The sequence below is a fragment of the Neomonachus schauinslandi genome, chromosome 16, assembly GCF_002201575.2.
Source record: "Neomonachus schauinslandi chromosome 16, ASM220157v2, whole genome shotgun sequence".
Classification (NCBI taxonomy): Eukaryota; Metazoa; Chordata; class Mammalia; order Carnivora; family Phocidae; genus Neomonachus; species Neomonachus schauinslandi.
In genome coordinates this window covers 52,699,062-52,715,021 of record NC_058418.1, presented here as the reverse complement: position 1 = coordinate 52,715,021, position 15,960 = coordinate 52,699,062, and the positions used below count along the sequence as shown (strand labels likewise).

Sequence of the window (15,960 nt, the reverse complement as noted above, 5' to 3'; positions counted from 1 at the left end):
TGGCACTGAGAAGATACCAGAATCCCGCTGGCCAGACACATGACGGATTGCTTTGCTGAAGTGGGAACAGATTTCAATACATCTACTGGATTCTGGAACCCTTGGAGGGAGCAAAGCCAAATTCCTAGCACTGGATGGCTGGGGAAGTTCCCAGGGTCTCTCCTTCCCCCTGCTACTCCTCCTGCCAGGGAGACACTCCCCGCACCCCCACACCCCCTGCCCCAGCGCCAACCGGCACTGGGACCTTGGACGCCTGCAGGAAGGAGCTGCCTGCCACTTGCAGAACCCTGTCCTGTGCTGGGCACTTGGTGCACACGCAGCTCAGCTCTCTCCCCCACCTTGAGCCAGGCTTGGCAGTGCCACTTCACAGACCTGACCGGGGCTCCAAAGCGCAGAGGCGTATGCCAAGGCCCCCCAGGGGCTGGGTCCTAGGGGAATGGCAGCACGTGGTCAGTTTGATGATTGTGTGTGCTGGGTCCCTGCCTGTTCCAAAAGACTCCCGGACCTCTAGGTACAGTGGCACTTTTGGAACGGGGGCCCCACAAACAAGCCCTCTACTGCTGGTCTCGCATCTAGGCCCCTGCATCCAAATGAAGCATCTCATTGTAGGGGAAAGAAAGCATCACCAGCCCCCGCCCCAGCCGAGGTCTGGAACTCTATCCCTTGCCTCGGCGACCCTGAGTTTCTGCAGGTGAGGCCCCAACTCCCCTTTTCACCCAGCTAACTCCAGCTCCTTCTCCAAACAGCCACTTAGAGGCTTCCTCCTCCAGGAAGCTGGCCCTGCCCCCTCAAGTCAGCCCCTGAGAGCCCCCCGGGCAGCATCAGTTACAGGCCTTGCTCAGGGCTGCATCTCCCAAGCCTGCAAGGCCAGCACACACCGGACACTGGATGAAGTGAAAAATGAATGAACGCCAAGAGAATGAATGACAGCAAGAAGAATGGGAAGAGAGCAAATGGAAACCCCGAATGAATGAAAGAAGGGAGCCGTGAATGGAGCATGCACGGACGACAGCGAGGCCGGCGCCCCCTCCAGTGGCCGCCGAGCATCAGGAGTCACATGACAGCAGCGTGCAGCTGATTTTACCAGCACAACTCTACCTGCGCGGGCCATTCTTCCTCATCCCATCAACATCACAAGGGGTCGCAAGACAGCAGGGTGAGTCAAGGGCCGGAAGGGGGTCTGGAGGCTCCAGGGGCCCGGTGGCCCCCGGAGCTGCGCTGGGGCTGGGGGCAAAGCGAGGGAAGCTGGTGACCCCAGGGGCAGCCACCAAGGGGAAGGAACTGGCAGATCACCCTTACAGCAGCCCCAGGAGACTGGCGTTACCCCACGTTCCCCTGGAGAGCACCAGACACATAACCAAGACTTAATCAAAGAATTGGGGCGCCTGGGTGGCTCAGTCATTAAGCATCTGCCTTTGGCTCAGGTCAGGATCCCAGGGTCTTGGGATTGAGCCCCGCATCGGGCTCCCCGCTCAGCAGGAAGCCTGCTTCTCCCTCTCCCACTCCCTCTGCTTGTGTTCCCTCTCTCGCTGCGTCTCTCTCTGTCAAATAAATAAAATATTTTTAAAAAAAAAGACTTATCGGGCGCCTGGGTGGCTCAGTTGGTTAAGCGACTGTCTTCGGCTCAGGTCATGATCCTGGAGTCCCGGGATCGAGTCCCTCATCGGGCTCCCTGCTCGGCAGGGAGTCTTGCTTCTCCCTCTGACCCTCCCCCCTCTCATGTGCTCTCTCTCATTCTCTCTCAAATAAATAAATAAAATCTTAAAAAAAAAAAAAGACTTATCGAAGAATAAAGGAATGATACAGTTGATCATGCCCCTGCGCACCAAGCCCTGTTCTAAGCACGGAACACATATTACCTCACTTAATCCTCCCAACATCCTTGTGAAGTAGACGGTGTTATTTCCACTTTACAGTTGAGAAACTGAGGCACAGAGACTCTCAGAAAGCGGCCCGAGGTCACACAGCTAGTAAGTGGAGAAAGGGAAATCAAAACCCACGCAGATTGGCTCTGGAATCTGAACTCTTAACTACTGATTAATGTCTCTCAGCTTTAGTGTGCTTTGATCATGTAGCCAGTAATTAGTTAATTAATTAGTTAATTAATACTCTCGGTTTTAGCAGACACAGACCAGACAGCCCACAACAGTAATACTAAGGAGCAGGGCATACCAATGGCCCCTCCAGAGCTGGTACAGAGGGGGAGCTGGAGGCAGTGATTCAGTGAGACAAGACATATCAGCAGATTCTCTAACCACTAGCACAACTAGGGCATCGTTCCTGTCTAGGCTGCATGTCCCCGGGGGTGGCTCTGGGGATGGGGATGGGGTTAAGCCCTCCCAAAACTACCGTTTGGTACAACTTTGGAGCCAGACACCAAGCTCATCATTTCGCAGGGATTTTTCTCCTTTGAAGCTCACACAGACCCTTTGAAGGTGGTGCAAGGATGCCCCCCGTTGCAGAGAAAGCAAGCGGAGGCTCAGGGAGGTTGAGTGACTTGCCCAAGGTCACACAGCTAGGAGGTGACATTTGAACTCAGCTGCTGACCCCCAAGTCCAGACCCTTCCTTGCCCCCCAGATCTCTGGCTTCCTTCGCCGTTGGAGAGGAGGAACTGCCCGGAAGCCAAGTGGGACAAGCCTGCCTGGCCTGCCCATTCCCGCCAAGTTGGCTCCCTCGGCCTGCCACAGGCCCCGGAACCCCATCACTTCAAAGTGATTCACCCCTGAGGGCTGTGTGGTCTGGTCTGGACCTGGGGGGCGGAGGAGTCAGCACCACGCTCGCCCCTGACCACCCAGCTTTGAACCGGGTTCCCCAAGACCTCAGGAATCCAGGTGCAGCTCTTGGAAAGGCCCCCAGCACTCGGGAAGTTGGGTTGGTGCCCTCCCACAGGGCAGAGATGCTGGGGGGCCAGAGGGGTGCCCAAATCAGCCCCCTGCCCCAGCTGCTCAGCCAGTTTTGCCTCTCTCTGTGGGAACCCCCCCCCCCAAGGCTGGAGGCCAGCCCCAGCCCAGCAGGCATCCCCTCTGCTTCTCCCAGAACTGGTGGCTGGAGGAATGCAGTTGTTTCAGCTGCCCTCACCCCCCTGCATCCCACGCTCCCTCTAGAACGCTTCCCCTGTGCCACTCAGCGCCGCCCAACGTGCTCTTCTCCTGCCGTGGGCCCTGGAACCCCAGGAGGCTGGGGGAACGCTGGAATGTGCGATGCCTGAGGTCAGAGCCCGAGTCTGATCTGAGTTGGGTTGAGATGAGGGGAAAATGGCCAAGAACAACTCGCTCATTTACTTCATTTCCAGACTTGGCGGCTGCCGGGGCCGGGCTTCCAAACCAAGCTGGCTGTGGCCAGGACATCTGCAGCACCGGCCACAAGGCACATCTGGATCCGCTTAGGGTGTTAAGAGCCATAAAGTTCTCTTAAGAAATTAGTTCCTGGGGAGCCCGGATCTCTCTGGGGACTGGGTGAGGGGCCCCGTGGGCTAAGGACACCCGGAAACTGTGTGATAGGGATGGGGCCTTCTAGGTCTACTTGGAGAGTGCCCTCGTATGCTCAAGTGCAAAACGGCTCGGGAGGGCACGCAGGCCCAGCCCTGGCACTTCTGGCCGTGTGGCCTCTGGCACCTCTCCTGAGCTCTCCGGGCCGCTGGGCAAATCGTTTCAGAGGAGAGGCTAGTAAGGACTCCAAGCGCAGTTCCCCCATTTGCCACCGTGTCTTGGGGCTCAGTGCATATCTGGCCGAGGTGAGCTGAATGAGTGAAGGAGCCCAAACATGAACGAATGAACCTCATTTCCCTCATCTGTCCAGTGAGGCTGATGGTATCACCTCCCAGGGCTGCTCTGAGGACAGGCCTGCAGAACAGACGGGAGGCCCTGACCCCGGGGGTGCGCACACTTCTCCCTCAATTTTCAAGTCCACCAGCTATAGACCTCTCAGTCCCGGGAACCTGAGCAGCCCCAGGAAAGCCCAACCGTGCTAGAACTGCCTCGTTTTCCTCCTGTAGACACACTCGTGAAGTCCGACACACGCCCTCACTCTGACCAAACAGGTGATGCGTGTGCGAACCAACATGCAAAGAATGCGGGGTGACGGCCTGGAGTGTGGCCCTCCTGAGCCCCCTCTCAGCCTGCCAGGCATGGCTCACACCCACACCTCGCCACCTGGAAGCAGGTCTGGGGGCTCGGGGTCATCAGCCCCACGACACAAGCCCAGAGCAGCTAAACGACACAGTGAAGGAAGAGGCAGGGTCCAGGCGAGAGCCCAGGATTCCCGCTCTCTGGGGTGACACGAGCAGGCCAGATGGGTCAAGCCCCCACTCGGTCACTCATTAGCCAGATTATCTCTGGCAACTTCTCCTGCCTCCACTTCCCCATCTGCGTGGAGGGATAATAAGAGTGCCTATTTCGCCGGGTTGCTTCTCATCCATGTAAAATGCCAACTGCATAAAGAAACAACACCGGAAACTCTCAGAAAAGTGTCTGGCAAATTCCAAGTGCTCAGCAAATGCTAGTTCTTCTTACTATTTCGACTGGCTGTCCACACACAGTGCTAAATAAGCCGTCAGTTCCCCTGAGTCCAGAGGGACAACAAGAGACTGGTTAGAAACCTCCTAGAGGGCGCCTGGGTGGCTCAGTTGGTTAAGCGACTGCCTTCGGCTCAGGTCATGATCCTGGAGTCCCTGGATCGAGTCCCGCATCGGGCTCCCTGCTCGGCAGGGAGTCTGCTTCGTCCTCTGACCCTCCCCCCTCTCATGTGCTCTCTGTCTCTCTCATTCTCTCTGTCTCAAATAAATAAATAAAATCTTTAAAAAAAAAAAAAAAAAAAGAAACCTCCTAGAATCTTCCGAGACCTCCACCTTGCGACACGTCACAATCACCCAGAGCGTTTACAAACTGTGGTGTCCAGCAGCAAGCAACTGTGTTCACAGGCACAATGAGCTGGCATTTTTATGGACAAGAATCATGTACATTATTATCAGCTTTCTATCATTAAAGTTGTAAAACAGCTCAAAGACAGCGAAAGGCAGAAATCACTCAGGTGAGCTAGACAAGGCACAGGGGTCTCTCCCCAGCCATTTCAGAAGCATTTGCAGGATCTCCTGACAGACAAGATCTCACAAAAAGATGGATGGAGAATGTACTATGGAAGGAAAACGTAGAAACAACTGAAACGTCTGTCACAGGGGCGTGGTACGCACGTGCTCTAGAATACTCTGCCGCTATTACAGTCGAGGGCGTCATGATAGAAATGCTGCCCAGCCCCCACCACCCATCACGTGAATCCCAATCCCCGGGGGCGGAGCCCGGGCGTCAGCATATCACGCTTTAGGCTCCCACGGGACTCCGATGTGCAGCCCAGGATGGGAACTGCTACTCGAAACGCACCGAGCAAGCCCTGGACACAAAAGAGGTCTTCAGGGGCTGCAGAGCACATTCCCAAGAAGGGACAGGGGAGTAAGGAAGCCAAAAATTAACCTAAGACAGCCCAGCAAGCCGACAGCAGAAAGAGGAAGACCAGGCACCTTCAACCCCGTCCAGGACCCCTGGGTCTTGGATCTGCCAATATTCCCATCTCTAAAGGGTCTTCGAAAGTCTGCCAACGGTCCTTAACTAGCCGGGTCTGTGTATACACCGGGCAGTCACACCCCTGCCTCAAGCTCCCCCCTCCACAGGGACCAAGGGCAAGGGCAAGGGGAGAGGGTTTCACCCCGGGGATTTTTATAACCGGGCCATCATTCTCCATTAGCGTCAACTAGCACTTGCACCCCCTCGGGGACGGAGGCGGCCACGGCAACATTGCCAGGCCTGCCGAGTGCTGCTGGGCAGTTTCTGCTTCCGGCACCTCCCAGAACTCTTCCTCGGGCTGGCAAGTGAGACTCCACCACTGCCTGGGCCTCTTCACCAAAACTGACCTTGCCAGAAGGAAGGAAGCGGCGCCAGCAGGACCCAGGAAGGAAGGATGGCTTTGACCAGGTGGGCCTCCAACCCAACCCGGGGTAATGTGTGGAGAAGGATGGCGTCCGAACACGTCTGCAACTACCGTGACTTATTTTCTTGCTTTCTGTAAAGCTAGAGAGAAGAAGGTAGAAAAGGCACCTGTTTCGTTCACCACAAAATCTGCCATCTAACAGAAAACCCTGCACACCTTTTTCGCAACGGGTTTGCCGCCAGAACACAGGTGTCGTGAAAACCACCGCTCAACCTAAACCAAAATGGGAAAGGAAAAGACTCACATCAACATCGTCGTCATTGGACACGTAGATTCGGGCAAGTCTACCACTACTGGTCATCTGATCTACAAATGTGGTGGGATCGACAAAAGAACTATCGAAAAATTTGAGAAGGAGGCTGCTGAGATGGGAAAGGGCTCCTTCAAGTATGCCTGGGTCTTGGATAAACTGAAAGCTGAACGTGAACGTGGTATCACCATTGATATCTCCCTGTGGAAATTCGAGACCAGCAAGTATTATGTGACCATCATTGATGCCCCAGGACACAGAGACTTTATCAAAAACATGATTACAGGCACATCTCAGGCTGACTGTGCTGTCCTGATTGTTGCTGCTGGTGTCGGTGCATTTGAAGCCGGTATCTCCAAGAATGGGCAGACCCGTGAGCATGCCCTTCTGGCTTACACCCTGGGCGTAAAACAACTAATTGTTGGTGTTAACAAGATGGATTCCACTGAGCCACCCTACAGCCAGAAGAGATACGAGGAAATCGTTAAGGAAGTCAGCACCTACATTAAGAAAATTGGCTACAACCCCGACACAGTAGCATTTGTGCCAATTTCTGGTTGGAACGGTGACAACATGCTGGAGCCAAGTGCTAACATGCCTTGGTTCAAGGGTTGGAAAGTCACCCGTAAAGATGGGAATGCCAGTGGAACCACACTGCTTGAAGCTCTGGATTGCATTCTGCCACCAACTCGTCCAACTGACAAGCCCTTGCGTCTGCCTCTCCAGGACGTCTACAAAATTGGTGGTATTGGTACTGTCCCTGTGGGCCGAGTCGAGACTGGTGTTCTTAAACCTGGCATGGTGGTCACCTTTGCTCCAGTCAATGTTACAACTGAAGTAAAGTCCGTTGAAATGCACCATGAAGCTTTGAGTGAGGCTCTTCCTGGGGACAATGTGGGCTTCAATGTGAAGAACGTATCTGTCAAAGATGTTCGTCGTGGCAATGTGGCTGGTGACAGCAAAAATGACCCACCAATGGAAGCAGCTGGCTTCACAGCTCAGGTGATTATCCTGAACCATCCAGGCCAAATCAGTGCTGGATATGCCCCTGTGCTGGATTGTCACACAGCTCACATTGCTTGCAAGTTTGCTGAGCTGAAGGAGAAGATAGATCGTCGTTCTGGAAAAAAGCTGGAAGATGGTCCCAAGTTCTTGAAATCTGGTGATGCTGCCATTGTTGATATGGTTCCTGGCAAGCCTATGTGTGTTGAGAGCTTCTCTGACTATCCTCCTCTGGGCCGTTTTGCTGTTCGTGACATGAGACAGACGGTTGCTGTGGGTGTCATCAAAGCAGTGGACAAGAAAGCAGCTGGAGCTGGCAAGGTCACCAAGTCTGCCCAGAAAGCTCAGAAGGCTAAATGAATATTATCCCCAATACCTGCCACCCCAGTCTTAATCAGTGGTGGAAGAACGGTCTCAGAACTGTTTGTGTCAATTGGCCATTTAAGTTTAATAGTAAAAGACTGGTTAATGATAACAATGCATCGTAAAACCTTCAGAAGGAAAGGAGAATGTTTTGTGGACCATTTGTTTTTTTGTGTGTGTGTGTGGCAGTTTTAAGTTATTAGTTTTTAAAATCAGTACTTTTTAATGGAAACAACTTGACCAAAAATCTGTCACAGAATTTTGAGACCCATTAAAACAAAAGTTTAATGAGAAAAAAAAAAAAAAAAAAAAAAAAGAAAACCCTGCACAGGGTAGGTGTTCAACAAACATTAACTAATCCAGTAACCATAAAATGCTCCCTTACACAGGGATACAGTGGGACTCCGACATTTAAGGGAAAATATAGTGGGTGGAAAACTTGAAATGCGGACAATTCTATCTACAGCCTTAATTTTTGCCCTTTGATTTGGATAAAGATCACCATTATTTGCCTGGAGAGATAATGCTCCACAGGAGAGACTGTGAAATTCTAGAAGCAGGGTTTGTAAACCACCGTGCTGTATAAATAGCAAAAGCCGTACCTGACCAGCACTGAGACTGCCTGGAGGAGGGGACAGCTAAGTCAAGTCCCCAGATCAGACTGCAGGTGAGGCTAGACCCTGGGCTCATTCCCACAAAACAGAGTGGGCAGCACAGGAAGGGAAAGGGAGGGGGGAGAACAGAGGGAGAGAGGGAGGCATTTTCGGGCTTTGGAGCTGTCATTTTCTTGAATGTCTGCTCTAGCACAGCTCTCTTCTCCCTCAGAGTCAAAACCTAAGTTCCTACAAGGCTCTACACCATTTGGCTCCTCACTGACTCACTGACCTCAACTCCTACCACCCTCCTCAAGTTGACTCGCTCTGCTCTGACCACATTCATCTCCTTGCATTCCTAGGAAACACCAAACTCCTGCCCCAGGGCCTTTGCACGTGCTGAGATAACTGTATGGCTTGCTTCCTTACCTCCTTCAAGTCTGTGCTCAAATGTCACCTCTTCATCCAGATCTTCCCTTGACCGCCTTATTTAACATGCCATCACACACAGACCCTGCACCCCTCCCCACTCATACCAGCACTCCTGTCCTCCTTATCCTGCCGTGTTTTTCTCCACAGCATTTATCAGCAGCTGACAAGATTCTCTACTTCCTTATCCATGTTCTTCCCCCACAGGGCCTAAGGAGGGGCGGGACCTCATCTGTTCTGCTCTGTGCCCAAACACAGCGGATTCTCTAGCAACACCTGCTGAATAAGCGAGTGAGTGGGCCTGCTCTGTGCCAGGCATATCCCAGGATTAGCCTCAAGAACAGGCTCAGCCTAGAATGTGGTGGAGACTGGGTGCACTCAGCTCGAGGGACTCCAAAGCCCAGGTATGTCACCTCCCAGAGAAGTGGGCAGATAGATGCAGTTATATGGGCCTGCCTGACTCCAGAGAGCCAAACTCCCTCCTGTCTCAGAGTTTGCTGGATCCTGAAGGACGCCAATGCTCCCAGCTCTCCGTCTTCCGGCCCAAAGGATGCTCTGTGTGGGGGTGGGGCAGGGGACTCCCCGCCAGGCTCCATCCTCCATCCTCCTTAGACACACAACAACTCCTGTGTCCTCACAGCTCAGACAGGAGCAGAGGGTACTCCCTTCGGAAGTCACTTAGCAGGTGCCTGACTCCCAGTCCGGAGCATGGCTCATTGGGACTCCAGCATGCACTCCACCAGCCTGTCTGGCTCACCACACACCCTCCTGGGTCCTCCCTCCAGGCACTCAAGACGCCCAAGAGCCCCTCCAACTGCCACACTCTCACCTCTAGGACCCCGGCCAGCCCCATTCTCCCCTGCGGTGGGATGCACAACAATGGACCCCCAGAGATGTCCTGGTCCTAATCCCTAGAACCTATGAATATGTTTCCTTACCTGGTAAATGCAACTCTGCAGATGCGGTTAGGTCAAGACTTATAAGGTGGGGAGACTGTCCTGGATTATCTGGCTGGGCCTGATAGCATCACAACAGTCCTCAGAAGAGGGAGGCAGGAGGGGCAGAGTCAGGGAAGGATACAGGACGGCAGACGCAGAGGTGGAGTGAGGCGACCACAAGCCAAGGAACTTGGGCAGTCTCTACAAACTGGAATTCTTCCCTAGAGCTTCCAGAAGGAATGCAACACCTTGATTTCAGCACCATGAGACCCATTTTGGGGCTTCTGACCCCCCAGGAGTGTCAGATGAGAAATGTGTTTTGTTTCAAGCCACCACGTTTGTGGTGCTTTGCTACAGCTGTTCTAGGAAACTAAGCCACAGCCTGTACCCTCAGCTCAAGATGGGGCCTACCATGGCCCCAGCATGGTCTGACCCCACGCAGATGCTCCCAGGACTTCCTCTTTCGTAATTACGTCAATGCCTGCGAGCTTGCACTCTGAAGCCAGACAGCCCCGTATAACTTCAGCCTCCACCTCTCATGAGCTGTGCAACCTTGGAAAGGTTTCCCAACTTGTCTATGTCACCTTCTCCTCATCTCTCCCAGAGGGCTTCCCGCAGGGCCTACAACTACCACCTTCCACAACTGCTGCGAGGCTTGCATGAGAGCATCCACAGAGCCAGAGAGCCTGGCACGCTCAAGTAAGGGTTTGCCACCCCCCCACCGCGATCTGTATCCTGTGCGAGACGTCAGGCCGGTGGAGAAAGGAGACTGTGCCTGTCTTGTCCACCGCACGTCCGCAGAGCCCCACACAGAGCCAGGCAATCAGGTCTGGGTAATAGCTGTTGAATGAATGAGTCCTACAGCATAAAAGATCGCAAACACAGACATGAGGGATAAGGGACAAACCGTGGGACACAACGTTCCTGAAGGAAGACGGAGAGCCAAGCCAAAGCCTTAAAGGATGCACAGCTTCTCCCGTGTCCAGCACCAAGTCTGGCCCTCAGACCAACACCACATTGGCTAACCTTCCCTTTCCCCTCTGCTTTGGTTGAGCCCCCCCCTCCCCCAGCCATGATGGCTGACGGAGCCCCACCTGTTTCCCCGGTAACGTCTCTCCCCAATCATCACGCCCCCTTCGGTGTCAGCCCATGGAGAAACGCATGTCGCTACAACAGTCCCCCTGTGTGGGGTTCCTTAGAGGTCCGATAAGAGAAGGCAAGTGAAGTGTACAGTGCCTGGCATACAGTTAGCACTCCATAAATGCTAGTGAGACAGCTGTAGTTAGTTTATCCCATAGTATACACATGAGTAGCTATAAGCCCCCTTTTTGCAATCACATACAAGAGAACCAACTAGAGAGGCAAGAGAGAGGATCAGGTCAGGGCTCTGGACTCAAAGATTTGGAGGCTGTGTGAACTTGGGCAAGTGGCTTAACCTCTCTGAACCTGTTTCCTTATCTATGAAACGGAGACAGTATTACCTGCCCCCCAAAGGAGTGCTATGGCACAAGAAAAATAATGCGTATCATCCATTCTCGTGCTGGAATCACTTCAGGAGCTCTGTGGAAAAGTCTAGTGCCCAGGTCCCCCCTAGAACAATGCAATCGGCATCTCTAGGCTGGGGTCCAGCGTCAGGGGTTATGAAGATCACCTGGGGTGATTCCACGGTACAAGGGCAGAAACACAGACGCTTACGCACACCTGGCACACAGCAGGGGCTCGGGAAATCCAAGTTTTCATCATGATTTCAGCAACCAGCAACGATTTTCTCTCATTCATTCAACATACATTTGCAGAGTGGCTAGTATATATAAACTCAGAGATCTCAAAGCATGTGCCAAGGGCCAGGGGTTGGGGGGATGGGAAGCAACTGTCAATGGACACGGGGCTTCCTCTTGGGGTGAGGAAATATTTTGGCACTAGACAGAGGTGGGAATTGCACAACACTGTGAATGTACTAAATCCCACTGAACTGTTCACTTTAAAATGATTGATTTTATGTTAAATGAATTTCACCTCAAAAAAAAAAAATCATAATCCAGACATAAAAGGACAAATACTGTTTGATCCCACTTTTAGGAGAAGCCTGGAGCAGTCAAATTGAGAGAGACGGAAAGCAGAATGGTGGTTGCTCGGGGTGGGGGGTGAGGGGCAAGAATGGGGAGTTAGTGGTTAATGGGTGCACAGTTTCGATCTGGGAAGATAAGAAAGTTCTGGAGATGGATGATGGTGATGACTGTACTTAGAATGGCACACCTAAAAAATGGTTAAAATGGGAAAATGTTGTATTATGTGTATTTCACCACAATTTAAAAAGTCTTGTGCTGAAGGTCCAAACACACCATCGTCCTAATAAATGGAGGAGCCCAGTGCCATCTGACCTGTCCCCGACACACACCCCGCTTCTGCCGGGAGACGGCAGCTTCCCAGTTTTTCCAGGCGAGCAAGTTCGAGTAACTGAACGCCCTCTTTACAAACAGGATGGAGACTGTGCGTTTGTTTTCTCTATGGGGCAAGGCCAGATTAAGTAAAGAAAACACAGCGGATCCCTGCCCCTCCCCCCAGGAAAAACCCTGCCGGGTCAATAGCAGAACTAAAAGGGCCGGCGTACACTTTCACTTCCTGTCCAAGTCCCCCAACTCCTGGGGGTCCAGCAAGGCCCAGACGAGGGTGGGCAGCAGGTGCTGCCCTGTCAGCCTGCTCCAAGAAGGACTTGTCTGCACTGAGCTCCAGGAAAGAGGACACGGCCACGCTGGCTCCACGGGGCAATTCCTGCAGCTCTGGGTGTGCTGACTCCAGGAGGGGAAGGACCCACCAGGAGAGGCACGGGCATGGCTGAAAGAGACATGAATCTCGGAGCCCTGGGTCCCCAGCCAGCCCTCACAGTGCACCTCTGGGTACATCACTTCCCTGTCTGGCCCTGCTCAGCAGCAGAAATGAGAGAGCTGGATTTATGCAGGAACGGTAAATGGGTTTATCTCATGAGCCAACTTCTGTCAAGAGGGAGGCTCTGGGGAGGTTTCTCAGGTGGCATTTGGGTGCAGCAGGGCCCCAGGATGGACGAGTGATGTCTGCCATCAGCAGGATGGGGAGGGGGGTGACGACTCTTGGTCTGTGCGTTTGCCACCCCTGGATGAGATTCCTTAGAGAGCCATTCCTTGACGATGTTCCGTGAACCTTCCTTCCGGATCTGGAATACACTCAGTGACCTCCCTGACTGACACACGTCCATTCAAACCTCTGCTCGCACACTTCACTTTCGGAGAGCTTACTACCTCTCCTGTTCCTCCACATATGGGAAGCCAAAACCTCTGCCCTCAACGCTTTCCCCAGGACCACGGTTCCAGTCTCTGGTAGCATAAGGAGTAAGATGGTCCTTTGCTCTACTTTACACGCTTGCTGAAGAAAACTTACTCCTTATCCGGGCTCCTGTGAAAAGACTTAGCTCCTTCGACCATTCCACATGTGAGCAGGTTTCCAAAGGATGGCCTGTTCTAGAAACATGAAGGTCTATCTGCTCCGGGTTCACAATGTGTCTCCCTGACTACATTCCCCAGACTCCCTTGCAGCTAGGAGCTGCGGTGTGACTCGGTCTGGCCAATAAGATGAAAGCAGAAGTCTCCTTAAAAGGGTAGAAGTCCTGGGGCGCCTGGGTGGCTCAGTTGGTTGAGCGACTGCCTTCGGCTCAGGTCATGATCCTGGAGTCCCTGGATCGAGTCCCGCATCGGGCTCCCTGCTCGGCGGGGAGTCTGCTTCTCCCTCTCCCACTCCCTGTTTGTGTTCCCTCTCTCGCTGTGTCTTTCTCTGTCAAATAAATAAATAAAATCTTTAAAAAAAAAAAAAAAAAAAAGGGTAGAAGTCCTTCCCCATTCTTATCGACCACTCCCACTTCCTGCTAACTGGAATACAGATGTGATGGCCAAGAACCCACTTCCCACTAACTGGAATATAGATGCAATGGTAGCAATGTGAGAGGCTACTTGGACCATGAGGCAAAGTGCTAAGAATAGAGGAGCAGCAAGACAGAAGCAGCCTGGGTCTTTGAAGAACACAAACCAATGTGTCCTCATATGACAGCCTATCCCTGAGACCTCTTACATATGAGAGAAAAAACTTCTGTTTTGTTTAAGCTGTTGGGTTGTTTTTTGTTGTTGTTTTCTTTTCTTTTCTTTTTAATATTATATCCACCCTGAACCCAACTGCAGGATAAATCAAGTCTGATTGCTGATGAGGAGAGCCTGGCTGTCTTCACACAAAGCAAAGCACCCTGCCACCTTCAGTAGGAATGAACGTTACCCCAGTGGCTAGGCCCTGGTGATTTCAATAGCCCACACCATGCCCTAATATCTGCCCCTTAAGAATTCAGGGCCAACATTTCCAAGGTTGATGGTTTCTGCAAAATCAGTGGATGTGTTTTATCAGTGGATGATACCACAACTAGCTACCATTTGTCAAATACCTACTCTATGCCCCAGGTGCTCAGCTCAAATCTGCACGAATTATGTCAGCCCCACAAGACAGACACAGCCCTACTACAGATGAAATCGCAAGACATCCAGCACATTGGCGCTAAAACTTAGGACTCCAGCCTGGGGTTCTCTCCCTATTCTTCACTGTCTCCTGAAGGTTCTCAGGAGGCCCACGGGATGAGAGCGCTGCCCCTGGGAAGTGAGGACAAGAGGAAGGGAGGGGCGGGGGGAGGATGAGAAGAGGAAAAGGAAGAAGGGCGGGAGCAGGAGAGACTCTCACACTCCAGCAAAGGAAGACGTTTGTGAAGAATTCAGGGCCAAGAGAAAGGCAGGGGTTGAAATTAGAGAGAAGCACACGTGGAAACATCAGGAACTGCAGCTGGAACGGTTTATTTCTTACACGGGGTGGTTATACTTACGTATTATTTTACATGCTGCTTCGCATGGCTGAAATCATTCAGCATTTTTTTTTTTTAAAGATTTTTTTTATTTATTTATTTGAGACAGAATGAGAGAGAGAGAGAGCTCATGAGAGGGGGGAGGGTCAGAGGGAGAAGCAGGTTCCCCGCCGAGCAGGGAGCCCGATGCGGGACTCGATCCCGGGACTCCAGGATCACGACCTGAGCCGAAGGCAGTCGCTTAACCGACTGAGCCACCCAGGCGCCCCATCATTCAGCATTTTAAAAGGAAGGTGGACTGTGCAGTTTATTGTATGTCAAGTAAACTCAACAAAGAGGGTTTTTTTTTTTAAATGCACCTAGAAATGGGAGTGGGGGACACAGAGATAGGAGAAACAGCAGGAGGAGAGAGGGAAGGGTTAAGCCTCCAAACAGGGTGGCTTCTCATCACGGCCCACGCTCCTCTCTGCTACAGGGAAGGCCAGCCACGTTGACCACAGCAGCCCCATCCACGAAGCCACAGCCCTCTGTGGAAAGGGCCACTTCACCTCCATGTTGCTGAAGCCTCCAGCCTCCTTAGGTGAAATGACGTCTCAAAGCTCCCAAAGTGAGTCACCCTCCAGCCTGGCCACCCCAAGAACCACGTTCCACCCACCAGCCACGGTGGCAAAGACAAGCAGTAGCTGACCACCCCTCAGTGCTCCCCCCACGGCGGGATGTGGGGCGGCCAGGTCGGCAGGACCTCAGCACGGATACCATCCTGGGCTTGCTCCCGGAGCACAGCGGGCACTGGCAGGAGGGGCGGGACCCGAGGGAGGGAAGCCCCACAAGGAGGGTGTTGCTGCTCCTCCCTCGGGGGTGGGGGGGGTAGAGTGGGGGGGCCTGGGGTCTCTGCCTCTGGCACCGCTCCCCGTCCACAGGAGTGTGGCTGACACGGGACAGGAGGCTGGGGTCCCACCTCTCCTGTGGCCTGACTCAGGTCCCCCCTGGGATCCTCATGTAGCGCCTCCCACTGGAGGTCTGGACCGAAACCAGGGAGCCGGCACGAATTCGCCCGCAGAGCAGAAGCGACGCGGGACCAGCACGGCCCAGGTGCGCCTGGGGGAACGGAACCGCACAGGAGGGATGGAGGGAGGGATCAATCCGTGATAGGTGACTCGATCAAAGAACAGCAGCTTTACCTACCACTCATCTTGACCTCTCCAGGCTCAAGAGGGGACGAAGTCCGATGGCCCCAGCCCCAGGCAGGCGCTGAACCTGAGTACTGTAGGTGGAGTGGAGAGCACATGCCCAGCCTGCACGAGCCCAGCCACACAGGGATGCGGGCACGGCCGGGAGCGCACTGGGTCACGGTCTGCCTCGGTGTCCCCAGCTGTAGAGTGGGGACAGTAATAAAGGCATCTGCATCCCAGGACTGTTCTGAGGATCAGAGGAGCAGACTGACAGAACCATTTAGAACAGCACCAGGCATGTAGTAAGTGACACAGAAGTGTTTGCTTTTGTTGTTATTATTAGAAAATGGAAATCCAGATTTTTTT

The 15,960-nt window shown here is 53.1% G+C and overlaps 2 protein-coding genes across 2 annotated transcripts in view; one reads left to right on the top strand and one right to left on the bottom strand.

Moving 5' to 3' along the window:
• LOC110593872 (c-Maf inducing protein) overlaps window positions 1-15,960 on the bottom strand; it is a 227,556-nt gene that overhangs the window by 185,128 nt on the left and 26,468 nt on the right. The gene's annotated exons all lie outside the window — the stretch shown is intronic.
• On the top strand, window positions 6,143-7,707 carry LOC110594205 (elongation factor 1-alpha 1-like). Its single transcript, XM_044911311.1, has one exon. The coding sequence runs from the start codon at window positions 6,204-6,206 to the stop codon at window positions 7,590-7,592; it is 1,389 nt and encodes a 462-aa protein (XP_044767246.1). The 5' UTR covers window positions 6,143-6,203; the 3' UTR covers window positions 7,593-7,707.

Excerpts from the sequence above, each read along its gene's own strand:
- LOC110594205 (XM_044911311.1), top strand. The coding sequence starts at position 6,204 with ATGGGAAAGGAAAAGACTCACATCAACATCGTCGTCATTGGACACGTA.